The sequence below is a fragment of the Macaca thibetana genome, chromosome 16, assembly GCF_024542745.1.
Source record: "Macaca thibetana thibetana isolate TM-01 chromosome 16, ASM2454274v1, whole genome shotgun sequence".
Taxonomy (NCBI): domain Eukaryota; kingdom Metazoa; phylum Chordata; class Mammalia; order Primates; family Cercopithecidae; genus Macaca; species Macaca thibetana.
This window is the reverse complement of record NC_065593.1, coordinates 2,162,412-2,190,296: the sequence shown is the minus strand read 5'-3', so window position 1 is coordinate 2,190,296 and position 27,885 is coordinate 2,162,412. Positions and strand designations below refer to the sequence as shown.

At 50.2% G+C, this 27,885-nt stretch overlaps 1 protein-coding gene across 3 annotated transcripts in view; it reads left to right on the top strand.

Annotated features, from left to right (window-relative positions):
• The first annotated feature begins 216 nt into the window (after nucleotides 1–216).
• SLC47A1 (solute carrier family 47 member 1) overlaps nucleotides 217–27,885 on the top strand; it is a 47,297-nt gene continuing 19,628 nt past the window's right edge. The window contains exons 1-10 of one of the 3 annotated variants that reach the window (XM_050763899.1): nucleotides 217–444; nucleotides 9,082–9,183; nucleotides 14,649–14,717; nucleotides 16,214–16,362; nucleotides 17,878–17,920; nucleotides 19,680–19,724; nucleotides 24,092–24,189; nucleotides 24,473–24,570; nucleotides 24,676–24,789; nucleotides 24,875–24,942. In XM_050763899.1, the coding sequence (XP_050619856.1) occupies nucleotides 310–444; nucleotides 9,082–9,183; nucleotides 14,649–14,717; nucleotides 16,214–16,362; nucleotides 17,878–17,920; nucleotides 19,680–19,724; nucleotides 24,092–24,189; nucleotides 24,473–24,570; nucleotides 24,676–24,789; nucleotides 24,875–24,942 (921 nt within the window). In that variant the 5' untranslated portion in view covers nucleotides 217–309. The remainder of the gene's footprint in view (nucleotides 445–9,081; nucleotides 9,184–14,648; nucleotides 14,718–16,213; nucleotides 16,363–17,877; nucleotides 17,921–19,679; nucleotides 19,725–24,091; nucleotides 24,190–24,472; nucleotides 24,571–24,675; nucleotides 24,790–24,874; nucleotides 24,943–27,885) is intronic. The other 2 variants (XM_050763901.1, XM_050763900.1) reach the window with 2 other exon arrangements.

The window sequence follows — 27,885 nt, the reverse complement described above, 5'->3', positions numbered from 1 at the left end:
CGAGACTTGGAGGACCCAGTCCCCGGAGCGCATTCCGTTAGTTTGCAGAGCTTTTTCAAACTTTGCCTTCCAAGTGCAGGAGTTCCTTGGTCTTTGCAAGACCCGCAGGCGTCCGCAGTGGTGCAGAAAAAGGTGCAAAGGGTGCGCCCAAGGTCGCAGGCTGCCTGGCTGCGAGCTCAGTCGGGTCCCCGGGCGCCAGGCGCGGGGCGGGCTCTGGGCGGGCAGCCGGGGCGGGGACTGCAGAGCCGGCTGCGTTGCGCGGTCCCCACTGCCTGCCTCTGCGCTACCCGGCCGCAGCGCGCCAGTCACATGGAGGATCCTGAGGAGCCCGCGCCTGTGCGCGGAGGCCCGGAGGCCACCCTTGAGCTCCGTGGGTCGCGCTGCCTGCGGCTGTCCGCCTTCCGAGAGGAGCTGCGGGCGCTCTTGGTCCTGGCGGGCCCGGCGGTGAGTAAGGTGGCCTCCGTGGGAGGCCGGTCCCGGCGAGCTGGGGGCCTGGTGAGTCCTGCCTCCGCGGGTGAGTTGGCGGAGTTTGGGGATACAGCAAGCTGGCCGCGGGCGGGCGCCGGGGAGCATAGTGCCAGGAGCCGGGCAGGCACCCCAGCTCCTCCGCCTGCGTCCCGGCCGCCCTCCGCTCCGCACCACCCGACTGGGAGCCCCGCGGGGCACTGCGGGCACGGCTGGCATGCGCCTAGGCGCACGTTGGCCCGGAGAGGCCGGCGGCTCCTGCCTCCTGCGCCAGGAGACACCGGGGAGCTGGGACCTTTGCGCCTAACGGGGCTCAAGCAGGTCCAGGCTGCATTTGCATCCGGGGCTGCCTTCTCTGGGAGCTGATTTCAACCAACAAAGCACAAGTTGCCTGAACTTCAAAACACGAGGGAACTTGTTTCTTTGAAAATTAGCTGTAAAAAGTTTGGAAGCTCAGCGATCTAAATAATCCCGAGGCATGGAGGAGGAGGTGCGTGGTCTGTCGTGGACTTAGAGCTGCGAAATGATTTCTTCAGAATTAAGTCAACCTCCACCGAGGAAACCAGAGGCATCCTGTACCACCCCCTCCCTGCCAGTAGTATGTATGTAACAGAAAAAAAGCGTTTTAATGTGGTTCTTTGTGGGATCGAGGTGTTCTTATCTGTGGGATTCTTTTCTTTTTAATCATTAGGTTAGGGCTGTTTCTGCCTTGTCTCCTAAAAGTAATGTGGTTTTTAAAACCACAAAAATATAATCCTATCCACGTTCTCCTGCCAGCTTGGGTGGTTTTCAAACCGAGAGGGTAGGACGCTGCACAAGAAGCGACTGGTATGCACTTAAGGCGTGAATAAGCTTTTGACTTTGAGGCCCACATTCTGCACCTGCGCGGGCTGAGGGGGGCCGCTGTGCCCCTGGAGTGGAGACTCGGTGGTTTGTGGGATATTGTGGCACACGCTGTGGTGTGCAGGACAGCAAGAGTAATGCCGAGGTCAAAGCCATGGAATGAAGATCCATCAGCGATGCTTTCTTACAGACCAGAAAGAACTCATGATTTGGGGCCGGGCACGGTGGCTCACGCCTGTAATCCCAGCACTTTGGGAGGCCGAGGCGGGTGGATCACTTGAGGTCAGGAGTTTGAGACCAGCCTGGGCAAAATGGTGAAACTCCGTCTCTACTAAAAATACAAAAATTAGCCAGACGTGGTGGCGGGCGCCTGTAGTTCCAGCTACTCCAGAGGCTGAGGCACAAGAATCGCTTGAACCTGGGAGGCGGAGGTTACAGTGAGCCAGATCGTGCCACTGCACTCCAGCCTGGACGACAGAGTGAGACTTGGTCTCAAAAAAAAAAAAAAACAACAAAACACCTCATGGCCGGGCCCAGTGTCTCACGCCTGTAATCCCAGCACTTTGGGAGGCAGATGCAGGTGGATCACGAGGTCAAGAGATCGAGACCATCCTGGCTAACCGGGTGAAACCCTGTCTCTACTAAAAATGCAAAAAAAAAAAAAAAAAAAAATTAGCCAGGCGTGGTGGCAGATGCCTGTAATCCCAGCTACTTGGGAGGCTGAGGCAGGAGAATCGCTTGAACCTGGGAGGTGGAGGTTGCAGTGAGCCGAGATAGAGCCATTACACTCCATCCAGCCTGGGCAAAAAGAGCAAAACTTTGTCTCAAAAAAATCAAAATAAAGAAACACCTCATGATTTGGAATCTCAAGACCTGGGGCTGCATGCCTTGCTTTGACCTCCGAAAGTAAGTCAGGAAGCAGCTGTGCGAATTGAAACAGCCTCTTAACCTCTTCTGGTCTCTGCGTATTTGTCTGTAAAATGGAGATAATAATCGTGTCTTGTCCTAACACTCCCTCACAGAGCTGCTGTAAGAAGGGGCTTTCTAAGGCTATTATTGTTTTATTAATTTTTTTTTTGAGACAGGGTCTTGATCTGTCGGCCAGGCTGGCGTGCAGTAGTGCGATCACAGCTCACTGCCGCCTCAACTTCCGAAGCAGTGGAGACTACAGGCACACACCACCATGCCTGGCTAATTTCTGTATTTGGGTTAGAGATAGGGTCTCCCTTTGTTGCCCATTGCTTGAATTCCTGGGCTCAAGCAATCCTCCTGCCTTCGGCCTCCCAAGAGCTGGGATTATAAGCATGAGCCACCTTGCCCAGCCTGTTATTGCTTTAATAGTATAGCAATAATAATAATAACAATAATAATAATAACAGGGCAGGTTTCTGAAATCCAGCCCTCCTAGTAGCCTGATCCCCTTGATGTGGGGTGCCTCTCCAGGTCTCCAGGGATGAGCGCTGGATTGACGCACCGGGGACCTCACCCTTCTCTTTGTATGTACATGCATGTATACCACTGTGTTTATTACAAATGTCATGCATATTTACTGTAGAAAAAATAGAAAACCAAGACCAACAGAAGGAAAAAACCCTCTGAAATCTCACCACTGAGAGGTAATTTGGGACTGGAATTTCCTTCCAGTCCTTTGTGCGTGTGTGTCTCTGCTTTGTGAAAATGTGATTGTAGAGTTTTGCTACCTGTTTTAGTCTTTCATGAAGTGTATGTGGACCCCCCTGGGTCTGTCTCCCATCTCTAATCCCATCTGCTGTAAAGTTTTCTGTTTGCTAAAGGGCATGGGATAAGGAAAGACCACTCCCTTCTTTTCCCATGCTCATTGTCCAATTCTACTCCAAGTGTCCAACATAACATGAGGAAGATGCCCTATCTGGCTCTCCTCTCTGTAATTTTCTCTCTTATTCGCCATCTCCCTTCCAGACCTCTCAAGTTAACCCTGACCCTTGAGGTCTCACTGGGCTTTAAATGAGGCCTTCGTAAAGAGAATAACCCATAACACAATGGAAAGTGTGAGCCGAATGGTGCTTACTTCTCAAAAAATGTGTCCATTTTATCTTGGAGAGAGCTTGAGGAAGACTGGATTTGCAAGGGAAGGAATGTACCTGGCCTCAGGTACTCCAGTTGTGCCTCCTCTTTGTCATCAGCCTCTCATCACCTGGCTGAATCGAGAAACTTCAAACAACAAAAGTTCTGAAAAGTAACACCAAAGGTGGACCCCCGGGCATTGCCCAGGATGTAACAGAGGTGGCATAGCCTAGGCCCCAACTCAAGGAATTGTTTCCACTTGTATGGGAAGGAGCTGGTGGACCTTCTAGGGCTGCAGGGCGGAAATATCAGATAAGACAGGCAGGTTGAGGGGAATGAGGTGGGGGATCTGGAGAGACCCACTTTACCCAGGACACACAAAGGAAAAAATGCAGGCTGACCTTTTGAATTGTATCCTGAAGGCAATGGAGAAGATATTGATCAGGAAGTGGTTACTGACACCAGATTCTACAGGAGAAGCCTGGTCAGAGACAGACTGGGCCTAGGCCGGAGGAAGAGAAGACCTACAGGGATGGCGGTTCCTCCCTTTCAAAGGGTGAGAGAAAGTAGTCAAAGATGGCAGGAGCTGGATAGAGGAAAGCCGGGTGAGGTCCGGCCCCCGCCGCCTCTACTCCCCGTTTCCTCCTCCAATCCGTCCTCACCAAGGCCTTTGGCTTTAACTCCTTAAATACCTCTCAGAGGGATCCACTTTTTAAATGCCCATCTGAGCTTATGCCTCCTGCTCAGAACCTTTTCCTTGGTCCTGCAAAGCCCTCTATGGCCAGGGCCTGGCCAGCCCTCCAGCCTCATCTCTCGTCCCTATCTCCTGGTTACACCCTCCACCCAGCCTCCTTTCAGTGCCTCAGCCTGGAAAGTCCTCCCCTACAGACAAGTCTCTGGTACCCAACTATATGACATTGACTTGTTCATCATGCAGGTTTCAGCTCCACTTCATTTCCCCCAGAAACCTCTGAATTCTCTGTTGCACCCCATAGCGCATCACACAAAAGTCTTGAGCTGTGTAATTTATTGCGTTTTGAACATCTTTCCCTACTCTACAGATGCTCCCTGGCTTACGATGGGGTTACGTGCACTGAAAGTATCATTAAGTCGAAATGCCTCTAAAGGATGAGATCATGGATTGCAAGAGTCCTGACTTGCGTGGGACGGCCGTGACTGGCTTGCCACCCCTATGCTGGCCAATTATCTTCAGTTCTTTTCCCCAGAAGCAGGAGACACATATGGCCGTTTTGTACTCATGATGGGATGCAAAAACACAAAATAATACCCAAAAAATGCTGGCAACACAGTCTACTGTAGAGTGTCAGTTGCCTACACTTGTGATGGCAGGGCTGATGGGCAGCTGTGGCCCACTGCCCTGACAGGCACTGCAAGTCTGAGATTACACATTACTAGCCCAGGAAAAGACCAATATCCCAAATTCCAAGTACAGTTTCTACTGAATGTCCATTGCTTTCGCACCACTGCAAAGTTGAAAAATTGTAAGTCAGAACCATCTGTACTGTGGGTCCCACGGGGCAGAAATGAAGTAATGGTGTCTAACTCACACCTGTTCCCCCAGTGCTTGGATGTACTTCGTGCTCCAAAGACAGTGGCTGTATGTAACCATCTGAGTTGAGAGTCAGGTGGCTGGGCTGATTGCGAAACCTCCTGGGCTGTGTTTCCTCGCATGTAAAGGAAGGGGGGCTGTCCCAGGTGACCTCTCAGCTTGTTTCCAGTGAGCGAACTTTCAGCAGTCATGGGAGCTGGTAGGAGAGGCTGTCTGGAGGTGCCTGACAGGTGCTGTCCCTGGAGAGCAACTTCTAAAGCCACCAGGCATTGAAAGTCTTTATCTGGCTGCCAAGTTTGCTTATTGTTGTCCAGCCAAAATCTGAGCAGGGTCGCTGTGACAAGAAGGGATGGAAGCACGGTCAGTCTGGAAGTTTCTTTGTTTGAGACAGGGTCTTGCTCTGTCACCCAGGCTGGAATGCAGTGGTGTGAGTGGCTCACTGCAGCCTCAAACTCCTGAGCTCCAGTGGTCCTTCATGCCTCAGGCTCCTGAGTGGCTGGGATCACAGGTGCGTGACACCATGCATGCTATTTTTGGTATTTTTTTGTAGAGATGTGGTCTCTACAAAATGTTGCCTGGGCTGGTCTTGAACTCCTGGGCTCAAGCAGTCCTCCCGCCTCAGCCTCCCCAAGTGCTGCGATTGCAAGCATGAGCCACCGTGCCCGGCCCAGTCTGGCAATTTCTGTCATCCATTCAGCTCTGTCCAAGCCACTGCCAGTTCAGGCTGTTCTTCAGACAGCAGCTGCTGAGACATCTAGCGGAACAGGCCTTTGTCCAGAATTGGTTCATTCCCTGGGCACAGAAATACGCTCTGTGATAGCACAGTCCCAGAGGGTCTGGAGCACTCAAAGTGTGACCCTGGACCACATGCATCTTGCCTGGGTGTGTATGAGGGAGCGTGGGGATATACTGAAATGAAGATTCCTCAGCCCCACGGACCTCCTGGGCCTTTTCTTTCTTTCTTTTTTTTTTTTTTTTTGAGATGGAGTGTCTGTCGCCCAGGCTGGAGTGTAGCGGTTCGATCTCCACTCACTGCAACCTCTGCCTCCTGGGTTCAAACAATTCTCCTGCCTCAGCCTCCCTAGTAGCTGGGATTACAGGTGTGCACCACTGCGCCCAGCTAATTTTTTATATTTTTAGTAGAGACGGGGCTTCACCATGTTGGTCTTGAACTTCTGACCTCAGGTGATCCACCCGCCTCGGCCTCCCAAAGTGTTGAGATTACAGGTGTGAGCCACTGAGCCCAGCCTAACCTCCTGGGGCTTGCGATGGGCCAGGGCAAAGCCTCCCAGGTGACCCTTATGTACATGATCCACAGCCTGTGGCCAAGTGTTCACCCAAAGGGCTTGAAACCAAGATCTGAGAAGAGGTTAGTAAATCTGGACTGAAGCCAAGATCCCTGGCACGGACTTTCAGGATGGGCCGGCTGCATGAGGCTGCCCGACTCAGGGTTGTTGCTGTAACCCCAGCAGAGCCGCAGCGGCTCTCAGAAAACTATTTTTGCTGGCATTGACATTGAAGGTGCATCTCACATGGATTAGTCTAACTCAGCTCAACTTCCTGGACTTTTGTATCCAAGACATCTAATGATTCCCACCCTTGGACGGGGCTCCACCCAAGTGAGAAAGATGTTCAGGGCAGTGCAATTTGTGATGGTAAAATCTGGGTGGCACTCCAAAGATCGGGTAGTAGGGGAGACCGAGCACGTTTCCACGCGAAGCCATGGAAATCAGCTCACAGGTGGCCCGCAGGGAGGCAGGGAACCGTGGAGTGGAAACGCGATGTTCCGTGGGAAAGGAGAAGACAGATTCTGTGAACACAACCGCTTGTGACAGATGATATGCAAAAGCTTAAAGCACAGTGAGCTGAAAAGATTTGGAAGTGATGCTGAGTTTACAAACAAAAAGAACCCTGTGGCCTTTAAAAGTACATGAATTCACAATTTAAAGAGAGACCAAGCTCCACCTAATGGGGACATCTGTAAGGGTGGTGACAATGCCTAAATCATGTGGCACCGTTCCCAGTACAGGCCTACGGGGCGTCCATTGGCTCTAGGTTTAGATTCTACAGCATCTGGTTCTTCATCCCAGCCTTTTTTATTGACACCTCCACGCCGCCCCCTTTTTATTCCCATCTTCTGTCTCATTTTGGCTTACTCACGCAGAACATTGCAAAAGTGCCCCTCACATTCAGTAGTGGGGGACTGTTGGCGATTAAATTCACATTAGGCTTCTGTGGTAGTGAGAGAGGTGCCTGGATCATGTAGGAGTTGATACAAGAAAGATAATTCTCCTACAACCACACACACACACACACACACACACATACACACACACCCCTAGGATTAGGAACAGGCTTTGCATGCTCTGAAGTTCTGGGCCCATCACAGGAGTTGAAAATGGTCTCTCCCCAGATGTGGATTCTAGGGAAGAAAAGAGGGAGATCATCGGAACCATCATGGCTCGGGGGCCTGATGAGGTCCCGATGTAGCCTTTTTGGGTTGGCTGCAGAGCTGGCAGATGGGCTGTGTGTGAGCCTGGTGGAGGTCCAATGAAGCTAAGTCATTGAAGCCCTAAAAGAGGGGCCTTTCTGTGGGCTCAGCACAGAGGATTCTGTTCTCCTTGAGGGAGGTGAGAGGTGGCCTTGTGGCTGGACCAGCAGCAGCATCACCAACTCTGGGGTACCAGCTTCAGTGAGGGCCCCATGGGGCAGATGCAGGCAGCGGCGGCAGCAGCAAATCCTTAGGCACCCATTCTCTCCTAGGGAACAGGGATCAGGTGAACCCCCCATTTTGGGCCATGTAACCTGCCAGGGGAGAGAGGATTCCTCAAGAAAGATACTGGACGGCCTGGGTCTAGTGGGTGGGGGGCAGGAGGTGATTTTAAGTTAACCTCCAGAAATAAGCGCATTATCCATTCCTGTAGTGAAAGCACTGTGGAGCAATTCATAGAATTGCCGCCTGGAATTTCGAGGAAGAAAGGTTCAATAATCCAGAATTTGCCCTCACATCTGAGGCTTCCTAGATTGCAAGGTGTTCAGCAGGCCTGTAATGTTTCACCCTGAGAGTCCGGATCCCACTGGGACTCCAAATGGACGATCTCATCGCTACCTCCGGCTCCTCCGGTCTACAGACTTCCTTGCTGGAATGAGTTCTTGTTGTTGAAGGCCGCATTCCCTCCAGTCTGCACTAGGAATCTTGGATAACAAGGGGGTTATCCCAGAAGGCCGCCTCTGCAGATTTCAGAGGAAATTTAATGTGATCTATGGCTGGGAAACTGAAGCGAAAAACCAAAAAGGCAGGTTGGGCGTGGTGGCTCATGCCTGTAATCCCAGCACTTTGGGAGGCCAAGGCAGGCGGATCATGAGGTCAGTGGTTCGAGACCAGCCTGACTAACATGGTGAAACCCCGTCTCTACTAGAAATCCAAAAATTAGGTGGGCGTGGTGGCGCCCACCTATAATCCCAGCTGCTCAGGGGGCTGAGGCAGGAGAATCACTTGAACCCGGGAGGTGGAGGTTGCAGTGAGCCGAGATCGCACCACTGCACTCCAGTTCAGGTGACAGTGTGAGACTCTGTCTCAAAAAAAAAAAAAAAAAAGAGGCTGGGCGCGGTGGCTCTAGCCTGTAATCCCAGCACTTTGGGAGGCCGAGATGGGTGGATCACGAGGTCAGGAGATCGAGACCATCCTGGCTAACATGGTGAAACCCCGTCTCTACTAAAAAATACAAAAAAACTAGCCGGGCGAGGTGGCGGGCGCCCGTAGTCCCAGCTACTTGGGAGGCTGAGGCAGGAGAATGGCGTAAACCCGGGAGGCGGAGCTTGCAGTGAGCTGAGATCCCGCCACTGCACTCCAGCCTGGGCGACAGAGCGAGACTCTGTCTCAAAAAAAAAAAAAAAAAAAAAAAACTGAAAAGGCTGGGAAGTTCTCAGAAAAAGTGATTCTGACCCAGTGGTTGCAAATAAATGTTTTAATATTTCAAAAAGCCTCCCATCCCCAGCCCCAGAAATTGTACATTTTCCTGTGAAAGGTGGCAGAGGCTCACTGAAGTCGGATTTCTTTATTTCTGACTGGACTTGTTGGGTCGGGGTCATCCTTGGGGCCCCAGGCTTCCCTGCGATGGTGGGCACTCACCTCCCTTCCCGTTCCCCTCTCTTCCCAGTTCTTGGTTCAGCTGATGGTGTTCCTGATCAGCTTCATAAGCTCCGTGTTCTGTGGCCACCTGGGCAAGCTGGAGCTGGACGCAGTCACGCTGGCGATCGCGGTACGTATGGGCTTTCCGGCAGGTCTACCAACACTGTCTGTGTTTGTCTCCTGCTGCTACTATAACAAATCACTAAAATGTAGTGGTCGAAACCTACACAGACTTATTCTCTTACAGTGCTGGAGTGCAGAAGTCTGAAGTGGGTTTCATGGCCTAAAATCAAGGTGCTGCAACTTTAATTCCCCTATGCCATGTAACCTTGCAGATTCCTAGGTTCTGGGGATTGGGATGGGGACATCTTGGGGGGCATTATCCTGTCTACCACATCTTCTCATTTCTATTTATTTTATTTTATTTTGTTTTTTTGTTTTGAGACGAAGTCTTACTCTGTCATCCAGGCTGGAGTGCAATGGTGCCATCTCGGCTCACTGCAACCTCCGCCTCCCGGGTTCAAGCGATTCTCCTGTCTCAGCCTCCTGAGTAGCTGGGGTTACAGGCAGGTGCCACCACACTTGGTTAATTTTTGTATTTTTAGTAGTGATGGGGTTTCCCATGTTGCCCAGGCTGGTCTTAAACTCTTGAGTTCAAGCAATCCACCTGCCTTGGCCTCCGAAAGTACTGAGATTACAGGCGTGAGCCACTGCGCCCAGCCTCACATCATCTTATTTCTTTTTTTTTTTTTTTTTCGGACGGAGTCTCCCTCCAACCCAGGCTGGAGTGCAGTGGTGTAGTCTCGGCTCACTGCAACCTCTGCCTCCTGGGTTCAAGCAATTCTCCCGTCTCAGCCTCCTGAGTAGCTGGTACTACAGGTGCCTGCCACCAAGTCTGGCTAATTTTTGTATTTTTAGTAGAGACGGGGTTTCACCTTGTTGCTCAGGCTGGTCTTGGACTCCTGACCTCAGGTGATCCACCCGCCTTGGCCTCCCAAAGTGCTGGGATTACAGGCATGAGCCACAGCACCCGGCCTACATCATCTTATTTCTAATCCATGGAACTCGTTCCCACTCTTGGTCCCACAGCCTGGGGAGGGGAACAGTAAAAGGGGCGTTCAAGTCTGACTTCCTCAGAGGAACTGACTCCCCCCATGCCCACCCCTCAGTTGTCTGTCTTACTGAGAGTCCTAATCTAGAAAGGAGTCTGGAAGGTGAAAGTCTAGATCTTTGTGTCCAAATTTAAAATTGGAAAGATCTGCAAATCCTCTCCGTATAGTAGATGTGAACTCCCCCAAACCAGAGACATGTCATCAGTCTCAGCCAGGAATTGTCACCTGGCCACGCAAGACCAAAAGGTTTGGTTTGTCTAGTTAGGGTATTTCTAGAAAAGTGGATTCAGTGGCTCTGGGGCAAGTGTATGTTCCCCTTTCCTTTCCTCCTGCCCTGATGGAGACACAGTTTCACTTGATCTGCCTGGTCTGACCAGGCATTTGAGTTTGCTACCCATGAACTATGCAAGATGCCTGGGAACTAGTCACCAAGTATATGTGGAACTAGCTATGAGTACATATGGCTTATTTATTTATTTATTTTGAAATGGAGTCTCGCTTTGTTGCCCAATCTGGAGTGCAGTGGTGCGATCTTGGCTCACTGCAGCTGCCACCTCCGGGGTTCAAACGATTCTCCTGCCTCAGCCTGGGATTACAGGCATGCGCCACCATACCCAGCTAATTTTTTGTATTTTTAGTAGAGATGGGGTTTCACCATGTTGGCCAGGTGGGTCTTGAACTCCTGATTTTGTGATCCGCCCTCCTCGACCTCCCAAAGTGCTGGGATTACAGGCGTGAGCCACTGCCCCAGCATGACTTATTTTATTTTGGCTATAGTGGGCAACATGGACAAATCCCAGGCTTAATTATCCATTTTGTTTTTAAGTATTGTATATTTGCAATAGAGGAGAAGACGGAAATGCACTTAGCAAGACTCAGCAGATTCTCTTTGGCCAAGGAATTGCAGGATGTGGCCAAGGACTTATCAAAGTCAGTGCTTCCAGGCCAGGTGCAGTTTGGGCTGTTGTCCACAGGTTCCCTGCTGTAGAATCAAGTGGAGGTACCAGATTCCAGATAGGGAGTGCATCAGACATCCTGTGATACCACTCCCTGGTTTGGGGGGCACTGCCCTGGGTTCCCCAAAGCTTCAGGGTTTGCTGCTAACCCTGGTGAAGGTGAGCATACCTGGAAAGCCTCTGGCACTAGCCTGGACTTCAGACTGCCTCTGCACTCCCAGTGTCCCCCAGGGCACGGATGCAGGCCATGCTAGGTCTCCAGCAGGTGGGCTTTTCTGTGCTACTGTGCCATTGCATTCCCAGAAGAAGTGTCCCTGATTGCTGAAATTGGAGAGCAAAGTGACTTTTTTTTTTTTTTTTGAGACGGAGTCTTGCTCTGTCACCCAGGCTGGAGTGCAGTGGCACGATCTTGGCTGACTGCAAGCTCCGCCTCCCGGGTTCACGCCATTCTCGTGCCTCAGCCTCCCGAGTAGCTGGGAATACAGGCGCCCGCCACCATGCCAGGCTAATTTTTTTGTATTTTTTAGTAGAGATGGGGTTTCACCGTGTTAGCCAGGATGGTCTCCATCTCCTGACCTCGTGATCCGCCCGCCTCGGCCTCCCAAAGTGCTGGGATTACAGGCGTGAGCCACCGCGCCCGGTGTAAAGTGACTTTTTAAAAGAGAAAGGCTGGGTAATCGCCTCTAGCCTAGACTTTTCCGCTTCTAAACTTGTACGTGTCCTTAACCCAGCCAAGATCTTGTAACCATAATAGGTTCGTCGACTTGCTCATGGCAAGTCAATAATCCAAGTCGCCAGGTTGCAACAGTGAAAGAGGTTTAATTGTAAGGCCACTGAATGAGGAAACCTCAAATCAGTCTCTCCAAGGAGTTTGGGGCTAGAGTTTTTAAGGGTTTTCGAATGGGCTGAAGTGTGATTGTTGTTTGGTTGAAGAGTGCAGCGTGAAGTCATGGGATAGGGTGATGAAGAAACTGTGTTCTCGTGCTGATTCAGTTCCTCTATGTGGGTCTTCAAACTGGTTGGTGTCAGATGTTTCACTGGAATTTAGGCTCTGCTTAATAATTTTTTTTTTTTTTTTTTTTTTTTTTGAGACAGAGTCTCGCTCTGTCGCCCAGGCTGGAGAGCAGTGGCACGATCTCAGCTCACTGCCACTTCTGCCTCCCGGGTTCAAGTGATTCTCTTGGCTCAGCCTCCTGAGTAGCTGGGAATACAGGCGCCCGCCACCATGCCCGGCTAATTTTTGTATTTTTAGTAGAGATGGGGTTTCACTGTATTGGTCAGGCTGGTCCCAAACTCCTGACCTCATGATCTGCCCACCTAGGCCTCCCAAAGTGCTGGGATTACAGGCATGAGCCACCACACCCGGCCAGATTTTTTTTTTCTTTTTTGAGTCAGGGTCTCCATTACCCAGGCTAGAGTGCAGTGGTGCTCTCTACTGCACTCTAGAAGCTCACTGTAATCTCTGCTTCTTGGGCTCAAGTGATCCTTTCACCTCAGCCTCCAGAAATAGCTGGGACTGCAGGAGCATGCCACCATGCCTGCTAGTTTTTGTACTTTTGTAGAGATGACGTTTCATCATGCTGCCTCGGCTGGTCTCAAACTCCTGGGCTCAAGCAATCCTCCCACCTTGGCCTCCCAAAGTGCTGGGATTACAGGCATAAACCACCACACCTGGCCAACAATTCTTAAACAATAGCCTTATGATTGTAACACCAGAAATCCCATCTGTAGGAACAGTGGGGATGCACATGGCCAGTGTCTGGTAGGAACTGGGGATGCACGTGGCCAGTGTCTGGTAGGAACAGTGGGGATGCACGTGGCCAGTGTCTGGTAGGAACAGTGGGGATGCACGTGGCCAGTGTCTGGTAGGAACTGGGGATGCACGTGGCCAGTGTCTGGTAGGAACAGTGGGGATGCACGTGGCCAGTGTCTGGTAGGAACAGTGGGGATGCACGTGGCCAGGAACAGAGGGGATGCATGTGGCCAGTGTCTGGTTGGAACAGTGGGGATGTACATGGTCAGTGTCTGGTAGGAACAGAGGGGATGCATGTGGCCAGTGTCTGGTAGGAACTGGGGATGCACGTGGCCAGTGTCTGGTAGGAACAGTGGGGATGCACGTGGCCAGTGTCTGGTAGGAACAGTGGGGATGCACGTGGCCAGTGTCTGGTAGGAACAGTGGGGATGCACGTGGCCAGTGTCTGGTAGGAACAGTGGGGATGCACGTGGCCAGTGTCTGGTAGGAACAGTGGGGATACACGTGGCCAGTGTCTGGTAGGAACTGGGGATGCACGTGGCCAGTGTCTGGTAGGAACAGTGGGGATGCACGTGGCCAGTGTCTGGTAGGAACAGTGGGGATGCACGTGGCCAGTGTCTGGTAGGAACAGTGGGGATGCACGTGGCCAGTGTCTGGTAGGAACAGTGGGGATGCACGTGGCCAGTGTCTGGTAGGAACTGGGGATGCACGTGGCCAGTGTCTGGTAGGAACAGTGGGGATGCACGTGGCCAGTGTCTGGTAGGAACAGTGGGGATGCACGTGGCCAGTGTCTGGTAGGAACAGTGGGGATGCACGTGGCCAGTGTCTGGTAGGAACAGTGGGGATGCACGTGGCCAGTGTCTGGTAGGAACAGTGGGGATGCACGTGGCCAGTGTCTGGTAGGAACAGTGGGGATGCACGTGGCCTGTGTCTGGTAGGAACAGTGGGGATGCACGTGGCCAGTGTGTCTGGTAGGAACAGTGGGGATGCACGTGGCCAGGAACAGAGGGGATGCATGTGGCCAGTGTCTGGTTGGAACAGTGGGGATGTACATGGTCAGTGTCTGGTAGGAACAGAGGGGATGCATGTGGCCAGTGTCTGGTAGGAACAGTGGGGATGTACATGGTCAGTGTCTGGTGCCACATGACTTTCAGTTATAAGGAAGTGGGTCAAAGTGCAGCCTGATTAATACTGTAGTTCTGGGCCGGGCGGGGTGGCTCACGCCTGTCATCCCAGCACTTTGGGAGGCCAAGGTGGGCAGATCATGAGGTGAAGAGATTGAGACCATTCTGGCTAACATGGTGAAACCCCGTCACTACTAAAAATACAAAAATTAGCTGGTTGTGGTAGCATGCACCTGTAGTGCCAGCTACTCGGGAGGCTGAGGCAGGAGAATCCCTTGAACCTGGGAGGTGGAGGTTGCAGTGAGCCGAGATTGCGTCACTGCGCTCCAGCCTGGGCGACAGAGTGAGACTCTGTCTCAAAAAAAAAAAAAAGTATATGTATATACACACACACACACACACATACACACACACACACACACACACACATACATATATATATCTCTATATAATAGTTCTGTCCAGAATTCTTGATAAACCTGTGAGAATGGCTTCGGTCTGAGCGGGGTCCAGGCAGCTAACAAAGTTGGTAAAATTGACTTGTGAATGCTGAAGGAGGAGCTTTGCAGGTTCTCATCAACAGACACAGGGATTTTGTCTTCCTTTCCTCCTTTCACTCTACAGGGCCTTATCTTTGGGTTTATTCACAGGTTATCAATGTCACTGGTGTCTCAGTGGGATTCGGCTTATCTTCTGCTTGTGACACCCTCATCTCCCAGGTAAATGGCAGTGGTCACACGCTCACAGGGACCTCAGACATCTTTTCTCAAGTGTGGATGGAAGAGCCTCACTGGCAGGAAGAGCCCAGCAGCCAGCACCTGCAGCGCCTATCGGCCGGCAGCTCCTCTTCTCCTGGCCTGCTTTCTTTGAAATGTCACTGGGTTTCTTTCAGCTGTGTCAACTACTTTTTGTCTGCACAACTGCCTTACACTATATTTTGAACACATAGGGGACATGTTGTAAAAGTCCCTTCTATTGCTCCCTACGTTTGAATTTGCTATAGTTCTGTGGCTCTCAAAATTGAGCATGCATTGAACTTGGAGGGCTTGTTAAAACCCAGCTTGCCTGGCCCCACCCAGTGGCAGGCTGGTAAATGTTCAGCAACCAGGTCTTGGGTGAAAGGGGAAGGAGGGTGAAAGCGGAAGGAGGGAAACACGTGACTGGCGGTGTTTGCCAATTCCAGGGGTGTAAGTAGTTCCTCTGGTTAATTTCAGACTACCAGAGATGTCACTGAACCTGGAGCTGGAGGAGACGCGCACAACTTGAAAAGATGTGCAAAATTTGGCTTGTTTTGTTTTGAGACGGGGCTTGCTCTGTCGCTCAGGCTAGGCTGCAGTGGCACACCCATTGCTCACTGCAGCCTCGAACTCCTGAGCTCCAGCGATCCTCTTGCCTCAGCCTCTCAAGTACCTGGTATTACAGGCATGCACCACTACACACAGCTAATTTTTTGTATTTTTTGTAGAGATGGGGTTTCTGATCTCAAACTCCTGGGCTCAAGCAATCCTCCTACCTCAGCCTCCCAACATGTTGGGATTATAGGCATGAGCCACAATGCCCAGCCTGGCTTTTTTTTTTTTTTTTTTTTTGAGACGGACTCTGGCTCTGTTGCCCAGCTTGGAGTGCAGTGACGGGATCTCGGCTCCCTAACCTTTGCCTCCCTAAAAAAAATTTTTTTCCAGTCTCTAAAAATAAATGAAGTATGAATTTCAGATTGTTTACTTCTGTAAAAAGAAAAATTGTTTTAAATAGAATTTTTTTAAAAAAAGGTATGGATCTCTGAATCCTGCCCTGGGTGAATTAAGTCCAGAATGTCATTAGTGAGACTGTTTTGAAAATGATCCCCCGGTGATGCTAATGGAAGCTGAGTTTGAGAAGCATCCTTCACACCATCCTCATCCTACCTAAACAGTGGGGCAAAGTCTCGAGGGCCATGGACTTCTTTTTTTTTTTTTTTTTTTTTTTTTTTTTGAGACGGAGTCTTGCTCTGCCCGCCAGGCTGGAGTGCGGTGGTGTGATCTCAGCTCACTGCAACCTCTGCCTCCTGGGTTCAAGCGATTCTCCTGCCTCAGCCTCCTGAGTAGCTGGGATTACAAGTGTGAGCCACCTCACCCAGCCAACCTGCTTCTTTATGAGGCACAATTGAAGGCTTTTAGGGGACAGCTGGGGTGCTGGGTCTGTGCTAATGGGTTCATTTTGGCTGTGTGCACCCCAGACATACGGGAGCCAGAACCTGAGGCACGTGGGCGTGATCCTACAGCGGAGTATGCTCATTCTGCTCCTCTGCTGCTTCCCCTGCTGGGCGCTGTTTCTCAACACCCAGCACATCCTGCTGCTCTTCAGGCAGGACCCGGTTGTGTCCAGGTAAGATGGAACCTATCACGGCGGGACTGTGTGTCCGTCCCACAGAAAGATTATCCCCTCTGGGTGCAGCCAAGGCCAGGGACAAGGCCGCACACCAAGGTGGTGCTAATCTCTCCTTGGCTGACTTCTCCTAGGTCTTAATACTTTCCTCACCTGGCACCTAAGATGTACTCCCCCTCCCCTCCTGGGTGACTTGCATGGTTAAGAGTTTTCAATGAAAACAGATTTGCAAGCACTCTGCATGTGGGATGGTAGTTTCTGACGTTTGCTCAAAGCTTAGTTATTCTTGACCTTGGTTGATATTAAAATCACCTGGGTGCTTTCAAATCCACCTGTGCCCCTGCTCCCTACCACTCAATATTCTGTTTTGTTTTTCTTTTTTTGAGACCAAGTCTCGCTCTGTCCCCCAGGCTGGAGTGCAGTGGTGCGATCTTGGCTCGCTGCAACCTCTGCCTCCCGGGTTCAAGCAATTCTCCTGCCTCAGGCTCCCGAGTAGCTGGGATTACAGGCGCCCGCCACCACGCCTGGCTAAGTTTTGAACTTTTAGTAGAGACGGGGTTTCATCATGTTGGCGAGGCTGGCCTCAAACTCCTGACCTCATGGGATCTGTCACCTCGGCCTCTCAAAGTGCATGAGCCACCATGCCCGGCCAGGATTCTGTTTTAATTGGTCTGGGCTGAGGCCTGGGTATTAGTATCTTTCAAAGCACCCTAGGTAATTCTAATATGCTGCCAAGTTTGAGAACCAGTGATTTAATTGGGTAAGAGCTTTTAAAACTCTAATCTAGACCAGCGGCTCTGAACTAGGAGACATTTGGCAACATCTGAAGACATTTCCGGTTATCACAGCTGGCCGTAGGCGGGTGCTCCTGGTAGAAGCCAAGGAGGCTGTGAAAGATCCTGCAGTGCTCGGGACAGCACCCCACAACAGGCGGAGAATTACCTGGCCATAGTGCTGAGGTTGAAAAACCCTGTCCTAGACATAAAGACATCAAATAACCAAGAAAGGTTATCTGGGTTATAAGATGACAAGCTCTATATGTAAATTTTCACATTTGCTCTAGCAATTTTTTCTTTCTTTCTTTTGTTTTTTTTGAGATGGAGTCTCGCCCTGTCGTCCAGGCTGGAGTGCAATGGCGTGATCTCAGCTCACTGCAACCTCCTCCTCCCGGGTTCAAACGATTCTCCTGCCTCAGCCTCCCAAGTAGCTGGGATTACAGACAGCCGCCACCATGCTCGGCTGTTTTTTGTATTTTCAGTAGAGACGGGGTTTTACTGTGTTAGCCAGGTGGTCTCGAACTCCTGACCTCATGATCTGCCTACCTCGGCCTCCCAAAGTGCTGGGATTACAGGCGTGAGCCACCACGCCCGGCCTGCTCCAGCAACTTAAGCCTATTAATTTCGAAAGAGCCAAGGATGCAAAAGGCAGTTTTAGTTATTTTCTTCTGCCCACCTTTCCCTGGAAACAGAGGCCTCCATCACAGTTTTTGTTGTTGTTTTTCTTTTCGTTATTTAGGCTTACCCAGACCTATGTCACGATCTTCATTCCAGCTCTTCCTGTAAGTGCTTAAGGGCTAAGAGGTTCCCTTCTTGGGGTCCGTGGGTGAAAGGTAGCCGCCATATCTGTGAGCTCAGTGCATTGGCTCAGTCTTAGATGATTCTTATCTGTGCTGTTGGTGCCCATCAAGGAAGCCTGTTTTTATTTATGCCTGTTAAGGACACAACAGATGCTTGTCTCAAGGAACACCAAGATTGAGGCTACTCCAGGAGGTCCGGAGTAGCGCTGGAAAGACCTCCAGAATCATCCATAGAGAAGAGTGCAAACTTTTATTGTAAACAAGGGCAAAGTCTCACCCATCTGAGAACCCCTGAGGGTGTCACTTAGAACCTTTAGACTTTTTTTGGTCTGCTGAGTTTGACCACACAGAACCGGTAAGCATGGGTTAATGTTTGACACAGTAGTGTGTGGTCAATGAACAATGAGAGCTAAGTGGTTTTTTTGTTTGTTTGTTTGGTGTTTTGGAGACAGGGTCTCATTGCTGTCACCCAGGCTGAAGTGCAGGGACATTGTGACATTGTCATAGCTCACTGCACCCTTGACCTCCTGGGCTCAAGCCATCATCCTGTCTCAGCCTCCTAAGTAGCTGGAACTACAAGCACAAGTCACCACACTTGGCTAATTTTTTAGTTTTTGTAGAGACAAGGTCTTGCTTTTTTTTCTTTTTTTTAAGCTAGGGTGTCACTCTGTTGCCCAGACCGAAGTGCAGTGGCACAATCTTCACTCATTGCAACCTCTGCCTCCCGGGCTCAAGTGATCCTCCCACCTCAGCCTCCCGATTAGCTGGTACTGCAGGTGCACACCACCATACCCAGCTAATTTTTGTATTTTTTGTAGAGACAGCATTTTACCATGTTTCCCAGGCTGGTCTCGAACTCCTGGATTCAAGCGATCCGTCTGCCTTGGCCTCCCACAGTGTTGGGTTGCATGTGTGAGCCACCACGCCTGGCCTGAGAGCTAAGTGTTTGTTATTCAGCTGGAGACTGTAGCTGAATTAGTCTGCGGGGGCTTCCATAATATAATACCACACACTAGGGGGCCTAAACAACAGAATTTTATTTTCTTACAGTTCAGGAAGCTGGAAGTCCAAGGTCAAGGCGTAGCAGGCTTGGTGCCCTCTGCGGCCTCTCTCCTTGGCCTGCAGACGGCCACCCTCTGCAGGTTGTCCCCTATGCATTCATACCCTGGTGTCTCCTGTCTTCTTATGAGGACACCAGTCCTATTGGATTAGGGCCCCACCCTAATGACCTCATTTTAATTTTATCTCCCTTTGAGGACCTCCAGTTAGTCACACTGGGGACTAGGGCTTCAATATACGGATCTAGGGACACCATTTGCCCTCAGAATTGACAGTGTGCTCACTTATTTATCCTGAAACCTTGTAAATGTGACAGTCTTTCGTGATGCCACCACATAGGACCAGTCTATATGGAGGTGCCCATCTGGAGTGTGCCCAGGGCCTCCTCTCCATGCCAGTGTCCCCAGAAGAGTCCTGGCCATTCACCCAGGGAAACTGCACCTCCTTTTGCCAGACAGAGGGAATATGCTTGGGGCATATTCACCCACAAAGGAGATGTGGGAAGTCCCCGGGCCATAACCCCTGGCCCCAGCCCTGTCCTGAGACGGCAGCCTCTGTGGCTCCGTGCGGGAGCAGAGGGCAGCCGAGCCTTGGCTGTGGCTCCCAGCTCCCTGCCGTGTGACCCTCACTGCTGTGTGGCAAGGCTGAAACATTAACATTCATCTCTCTTGTTCTCTTGTAGGCAACCTTTCTTTATACGCTACAAGTTAAATATTTGCTCAACCAGGTAATACTGACTGTTCTCTTCCTTTGGGAGGCTAATGGGAGTTTGTACCTTTCTGGGAGTGGGGGTCCTGAAGATACTCCAGGACCAGGGACACCAGGGTGGAGGGAGCTCACCGCTGGGAGCCACTGAAAGGTATTTTTTCATTGTTGTGCACACACGACTCGGATGTCAGAGGTTTGTTAAGTGATATCCAGGAAAGAACATATTATATTTGGCTCTGGAAAACGTATCCAATTTCCACTTGGAAATATTGTCATTGGCAGGGTGGGCTCAGAGCCGCAGTGTTCCTTGGCTCTGCATTTTAACCAGTGTCCTGGAAAGAAGGGTGCATGCCTGTTTGCTCCCGAGACAGAGCACAGGCTGGGGGCGGCTCGTCTGGCAGAGAGGGAACCCGCCTGTCTGCTCTGTGCTGTCTGAATGTCCCCACTTTTCTCAGCGAGGATATAAGAGCTCAAACTCTCATGACATCTAACGTCAGCCAGAACTCCTCCTATGTGATTAAACAGTCACAGCCAAAGGCCCTGGCTTGGAAGGGGTAGATTTATGAAATCAGCATATGTGGGACTCGCCACATTCTTCCAGACAAGTCCAGGTAAACGGGTACCCGGCAATGGATCCCGGCCGCACTGGTGGGCTCTCCAGGGATGTGCAACAGGGGGGGCCAGGACGGGAGGAGGAAGAAAGGAAGTTTCCCACCTATCTTGAAGTTAAGATATTACCCTATTTAAAAAATATATATATATATATATTTTTTTTTGAGAGGGAGTCTTGCTCTGTTGCCCAGGCTGGAGTGCAGTGGCCGGATCTCAGCTCACTGCAAGCTCCGCCTCCCGGGTTTTACGCCATTCTCCTGCCTCAGCCTCCCGAGTAGCTGGGACTACAGGCGCCCGCCACCTCGCCTGGCTAGTTTTTTGTATTTTTTTGGTAGAGACGGGGTTTCACCATGTTCGCCAGGCTGGTCTCGATCTCCTGACCTCGTGATCCACCCGTCTCGGCCTCCCAAAGTGCTGGGATTACAGGCTTGAGCCACTGCGCCTGGACAAAAAAAATATTTTTAAAGTAGATATGGGGTCTTGCTATGTTGCCCAGGCTGGTTTCAAATTCCTGGCCTCAAGAAATCCTCCTGCCTCAGTCTCCCAAAGTGCTGGGATTACAGGTGTGAGCCACTGCCTCCGGCCAGGATATTACTCTATCAACAAAACAAGAATATTTAGAATCCCTATTAGTATTTAGAATGACATCTCCGAAATAGGCGTAGACTAGAGAGAAGGAAACCCACACATCTCATCCGGCTCCGGGCTGTCTCCTTTTGATCTAGACCCTTGCTAAGGCAGCACGGATACCTTAGCATGCTGCAAGGCCTTCTCCTGGACTCAGTCCCCCAACAACTGCGGTGGCCCTAACCTCAGGGTCTGATGTGACCTACTGAGGACAGTGAGTGTGAAAGTCTTCTCTCCTGTTCTCTGGGGCACAGGGAAAGGCCTGGAAGTAGGAGCCACGAGCTGAGAGGGGTTGGGAGCTTTGAATTTGGTGACAGAGGACACGTGGGGTTTCCAAGGTCAGGAAGGAAGGCAGGGCATCCCAGACAGAGGGGATACCTGTTTCTAGGGGCTGGGGCCCGCCAGGTCTCGTTAGGCCACTGCGGTGGGAGGGGACGCAGTGAGATGATGGCATCGAGAGGCGGGCTGGCCCAAGGTCAGGCTTTGTGTTTTCTGCTGGGGCATTTCGTTTTGGGAAATTAACTAATTGGGAGAGGAAGAGGTGAGAGTTACGGACATGGTCCAAACAAATGATGGTGAAGGTCTGTGATGAAGAGTTTGCGTTGTGGGAGCAGTGGGAGATAGGATGATGGGTGGGTTCTATAAAAATGGCAGGGGCTGTCGGGCCCCCAGGGTGGAAGGAGTTTCTGCCCTGGGCCCTTCCCTAGGAAGACAGGGTGACCATTCGCTGAGCGTAGCACCGAAGAGAAGCAGCTGGGAGTTTGGAGAAAGTGAATGCTCTCGGAGAGGGCGGAGGGTGGGAAGAGAGCCAGATGGTACTAGGGGGAAGACAGACTTTGAAGTAGGAGAGTCAAGAGGGCCTTGGAGGAGAAGGTCACTCCACTGGGCGTGGAGACGCATGCGTATTGCAGGCTTGGCCGCCTCCTCTCGTCCTCCCACGAGCCTGCTCCTCTGCCTTCTTCCGTTCCATTGCAATGGGTGGAATTGCGTGGCCTCCCCATTTTCACTCCCAGTAACCTGTCCTTTTGGTCCCTGTCACATCCTCGACTCCATCTTTCCTTCCCTCCCACATCTGGTCAGTCACCTGGTCCTTTAGCTTCTGCCTGCTCCTCCCAATTCTCAATGCCACCACCTGAATTCATTTCTTTCTTTTTCTTTTCTTTTCTTTTTTTTGAGACAGAGTCTCACTCTGTTGCCCAGGCTGGAGTGCAGTGACGTGATCTCGGCTTACTGCAACCTCCACCTTCCAGGTTCAAGTGATTCTCCTGCCTCAGCCTCCCAAGTAGCTGGGACTACAGGCGTGTGCCACCGTGCCCAACTAGTTTTTGTATTTTTAGTAGAGACAGGGTTTCACCATGTTGGCCAGGCTGGTCTCAAACTCCTGACTTCAGGTGATCCACCCACCTTGGCCTCCCAAAGTGCTGGGATTACAGGCGTGACCCACCGCACCCAGCCCTGAATTCATTTCTTGTCATTTGTCCTCTGTGTCATTTCAGAGGACCTTAACCTGTCTCCATCCACTGCCGTCTGCCTGAAAAGTAAATCTGATCACTAATTCCCTTGCTAAAAACTAACCAGGGCCTCCCCATAAATCTGTGGGCTACACAAGTCATCGGCCAAGACCATTGTCTTGGCCCCACCAGCCTGAGACCACCAGAGACAGGCCTGCAGGCCAGTGGGTTTGCAGTTGGATTTATCAACCTGTGGCAATGAGAGAGACTAGAGGGGCCGGGGGATGCCTCACTAAAGGAAGAAAAGTTATTATAAAGGTTTGAAGAAGGATGGGGCTCAGGTGACATTATTAAACATATCGAAACCACGGTTTGATAGGCACCGAGCAGATCTGTGAGTGAGGGGCCCAACACCAGGTCTGGGCTGTGATGTGGACCCGGTGCTCCTCCTTTGGAAACTCAAGGCTAAGCAGGATGTTGAGGGTGGACAGATGTAGAATGCCACATCCAGGAGCTCCCACGAAGCTCTGTGCCTGGGTTCAAATTGAGACTACTTTTTTGTGTTAAAGTGATTTTGAGCCTGCAGGCAAGAGTGGGGTGTTCTCTTTTTACTGATACAATTTCTTTTTTTTTTTTTTTTTTTGAGACGGAGTCTCGCGCTGTGTCACCCAGGCTGGAGTGCAGTGGCGCGATCTCGGCTCACTGCAAGCTCCGCCTCCCGGGTTCACGCCATTCTCCTGCCTCAGCCTCCGAGTAGCTGGGACTACAGGCGCCTGCCACCACGCCCGGCTAGTTTTTTGTATTTTTAGTAGAGACGGGGTTTCACCATGTTAGCCAGGATGGTCTCGATCTCCTGACCTCGTGATCCACCCGCCTCGGCCTCCCAAAGTGCTGGGATTACAGGCTTGAGCCACCGCGCCCGGCCTACTGATATAATTTCAAATAGCAGTGTTTCCGAACAGTGTGATTTTAGAGAACAAAGTTTCTCAATGAATCGGAAAGCACTCGTCATTCTACTAGGGGAGGAATGACACTTTATGGGGACAGCGTGACCTTGGGAGAAAGGTTTCCTCTTACGTTTGCACTGACTTTATTTGCGTCTGCTATTCTAGCCGGATGCGGAGCAGAACAGAGTTTTACTTCCTCGGTCTGATGTAATTTTACTTTCACGCCCTGTCTTACTTTGACACACCAAATAGTCTGGATGTTTCTCCGGTCCTGTACTTTTGAGAGTTAGATATGTTGCAATCCCTTCCATATTCTAGAAAGGAACTCTAGTTTCTTCAAGACCTTAGGTCAATTTTTTTGAATTTCTATGTTGGTCAAGAAAGTATTCTCATTTTCTCCTATCGTCCGGTGTCAAAGATGGCTTGTTGACCCATTTAGCCCCTGCCAGTCCTTGCCATGTTGGAAATAAGCCATTTATCTTCTTCCTTCTGTGCTGTTGAACGTATCTTGTCTGTGTCTCTCTGTGGCCAGAACGCTGCACTTCATACCTCAAAGAGAGAAGGAAGAGAAAGGGATGGGAGAGTGGAAAGGCAGGAGCAACCAGGACGTGGCCTCCCCAGTTAAGCCCCCCCTGCTCTGCCCGTGACACCCACTGAGCAGGCCAGCTGGAGCCTGTGTGCTTGGGGAGCAGAAAGGCAGTCCTATTCTGTGGATCTCAAGGATGGCATATGCGGTGTCCTTGTTCCAGGGAATCCTCCTGCCCCAGATCGTAACTGGAGTTGCAGCCAACCTTGTCAATGCCCTCGCCAACTATCTGTTTCTCCATCAGCTGCATCTTGGGGTGATGTGAGTCCAATGTACTCTTGGGACAGGGACAAGGGATGACTTGCATGCGGCTTTTCCAGGAGGGAGAAGAGTGGGCTCTTCAGCTGGTTCTCGTGTTCACACGTGGTGTCTTTCTTGCACACCGTGGAAAGCACTGTCAGGGATGGAGGGTGAGGCTGCTCTGGGAAGAAGACCTTGGTCTGCTGAGGACGGCACGGGAAGGGATGAGTCTCCCCTCCTCACCCAGTGGGGCAGGGAGAGGTGCAGGAAGGCACCTCCCTCTCACTGGGACTGTTCTTTCCAGAGGCTCTGCAGTGGCAAATTTGATTTCCCAGTACACCCTGGCTCTACTCCTCTTTGTCTACATCCTTGGGAAAAAACTGCATCAAGCTACATGGGGAGGTAACGACTGCCCTTTTGTCTTCCAACTGGGACGTGGGTTTTGTCTCGGGTTGAATTCCAGCCCGATGGCCAGATCTCCTGGAAATGTGTGTGTCCCCACCACAGGTTGGTCCCTCGAGTGCCTGCAGGACTGGGCCTCCTTCCTCCGCCTGGCCATCCCCAGCATGCTCATGCTATGCATGGAGTGGTGGGCCTATGAGGTCGGGAGCTTCCTCAGCGGTCTGTATGAGGACGGATGACGGGGACTGGTGGGAACCCGGGGGCCCTGTCTGGGTGCAAGGCGACAGCTGTCTCTTTTCACCAGGCATCCTCGGCATGGTGGAGCTGGGCGCTCAGTCCATCGTGTATGAACTGGCCATCGTTGTGTACATGGTAAGCAGGGGAGCCGGTCGTGGGGAGGTGCCAGGCGTTTTCCTCGCTGGGTATCTGAAAGAGTCCATGGATGAGCATAGGCATTCGTACATGAATCATTTGTGAAATGCTGGACAAAAGTCAAATCCCATCCTTGAGCCTGGGAGGGTACCTCTGCTACAGCTGGATCTTCCCTGGGAACTGAAGTGGGGCTGGAGAGAAACTGCACGTGATCTGCTGGTTCTCCATCCCCTAACGCAGCTCCCAGCTGCATCTTCCCTTGAAAGATTTGATTTTGTTTCCATACTTTTAGAATCTTTTTCAGTTGTCACAGCACAAATACCTTGAGGGACCAGGTGGGTGGCATAGCAGAGAGATGAGGCTGGGTGTATGGCCATAAACATCAAGCTGCCTATGTCACTATTCCCGCTCCTGCCTGGTTCCGAAGCCTCTGAAAACACAATGTGGCTACTCCTAGGTAGATCCCCAAAACAACTGAAAGCAGGGTCTTAAAGAGATTTTTTTTTTTTTTTTTTTTTTTTTTGAGACGGAGTCCCACTCTTGTTGCCCTGGCTGGAGTGCAATGGCGTGATTTCGGCTCACTGCAACCTCCACCTCCTGGGTTCAAGCATTTCTTCTGCCTCAGCCTCTCAAGTAGCTGAGATTACAGGTGCCTGCCACCACGCCCAGCTACTTTTGTATTTTTAGTACAGACAGGGTTTCACCGTGTTGGTCATGCTGGTCTTGAACTTGTGACCTCAGGCCATCCACCTGCCTCGGCCTCCCAAAGTGTTGGGATTACAGGCGTGAGCCACCGCACCCGACTTAAAGGGGTGTTTGTTAACTGTGTTCACAGGAGCATTATTGACAGTAGACAAAAGGTGGAAGCAACCTGTGCGTCTGCGGGTAAACAAAATGGGTTCTTCGCATACTGTGGAGTATTATTCAGCCTTAAAGGGAGGAAATTTTGATCATAGAGAACACGAGTCGTTAGGAGGCTTTTCTTTGACTTTATTTTCCTGAAAACATCAGCTGGAGATTCTGAAGGAAGCAAGTACCGTTTTAGAAATGTAAAATTAAAAAACAGAAAGGGAGTTTGTAATGTGGGGAGAAACTCAAGCCAGCAGATGTGCTTGGCATTTTTTGCAGTATTAACACTTAGATTTTTTTCCCTCTGATATTGGTTATGTTTTAAAAGTACATAGAGTACACATTTCCCGTTTTCTTTAAGAATTATTCTCTTGCAGACCTGTTTTTTGTTTTTGTTCTTCTATCCTTGGCAGTTTTTTAACACAGATTTTTTACTTCACTTTTAGTATTTTATTTACATTTTATGTTTGAGTAAATTCATTAACTAATTCTAAGTCAAAATGCTTAATGGTACATAGGATTCCACTATATGTGATATACTTTTAAAATCAATTTCCTATGGTTGAACAGTTTATTTCCAATGTTTCAATATTAACAACTCTTCAAGGAACATCCTAGGACAAATATCTTCATACACTTGTCTGATTATTTCTTTAAGATTTGTAAAAGAGAAACAAAGGCACGATTTTATGTCTTTTGAATATGTTTTCATATGCTTTCCAATAGGCTTGTAAGAATTTACACTTACATTTCTTCTCAATCAAAAGAAAGGTGTATGCCCTTTCCTCAGGTTCACCAGTTTTGCCACATTTATTCTGTCTGGTCTATCTACATAGTCCATGTTCAAATAAAAGATCAATACAGTCAATTCAAAACAATACCAGTTGTTCTGGTAATGTCCCTTATCACTAATTTTTCCCTAGCATCTTTAGTGTCCTTTAATCTGGAACAGATCTTCATTGTTCCATTGTCTTTCTTGACCTTGGCATTTTTGAAGAACATAGGCCATTATCTGTAGAAGTTCACTCAGTGTGGTGCAGCTGATGTTTCCTTATAAATAAATTTAGATTGTCCGTTTTGGGCAGGAAAGCTAGAGAAGTGATGCTGTGTCCTCCTTAGTGCACCGTATCAGGAGACACATAATGTTGATCTGTCTCAGTGTTGGTGATACTACCTTTTTACTTGGTGGCAGTGGTTTTTTTTTTTTTTTTTTTTTTTTTTTTTTGAGACAGCATCTTGCTCTGTCACCCAGGCTGGTGACAGTGGCCTGATCTTGGCTTGTTACAGTCCGACCTCCTGGGCTCAAGCAATCCTCCCACTTCAGCCTCCTGAGTAGCTGGGACTACAGGCATGCACCACCACTCCCAGCTAATTTTTTAAAACAATTTGGTCTTGTTATGTTGCATAGGCTGGTCTCAAACTCCTGGGCTCAAGCAATCCTTCCACCTTGGCCTTCCAAAGTGCTGAGATTACAGGCACAGCCATTGCACCCTGCCAGTATTAACTTTGATTGCTTGGTTAAGGTGGTGCCTGCCAGGTTTCTCCTGTCAAGTTCCTGCCTTTCCCTTTGTAATGAATAAATAATTTGTCAGGTGATCTCTATGTTTGTCCCTGCTTATGAATTTATAGGCAGAGACTCAGTCTTCTATTACTTTTTTATTCCTCAATCTGTGTATCAGATTTTCTTTAAGCTGGTCCTTAGTCATCCTGATCCTAAGGCAATGTTCATGTTTCAACAAGTGATGACTCCTTTTTCCTTATTAATATTAATTTTTCAAGCGGTAACTTTATATAATAATAGTAATGGTAAATCTTTATTGAGCAATTCCTACATGCTTCTTCTAAGCAGTTAGGCATGTATGGACTCATTAAGTTCCCACAATAGCCCAATGAGATAGGTTCTATGATTAAACTCCTTATTCATTTATTTATTTATTTATTTTTTTGAGACGGAGTCTCGCTCTGTCACCCAGGCTGGAGTGCAGTGGCGCGATCTCGGCTCACTGAAAGCTCCACCTCCTGGGTTCATGCCATTCTCCTGCCTCAGCCTCCCGAGTAGCTGGGACTACAGGCGCCCGCCACCACGCCCGGCTA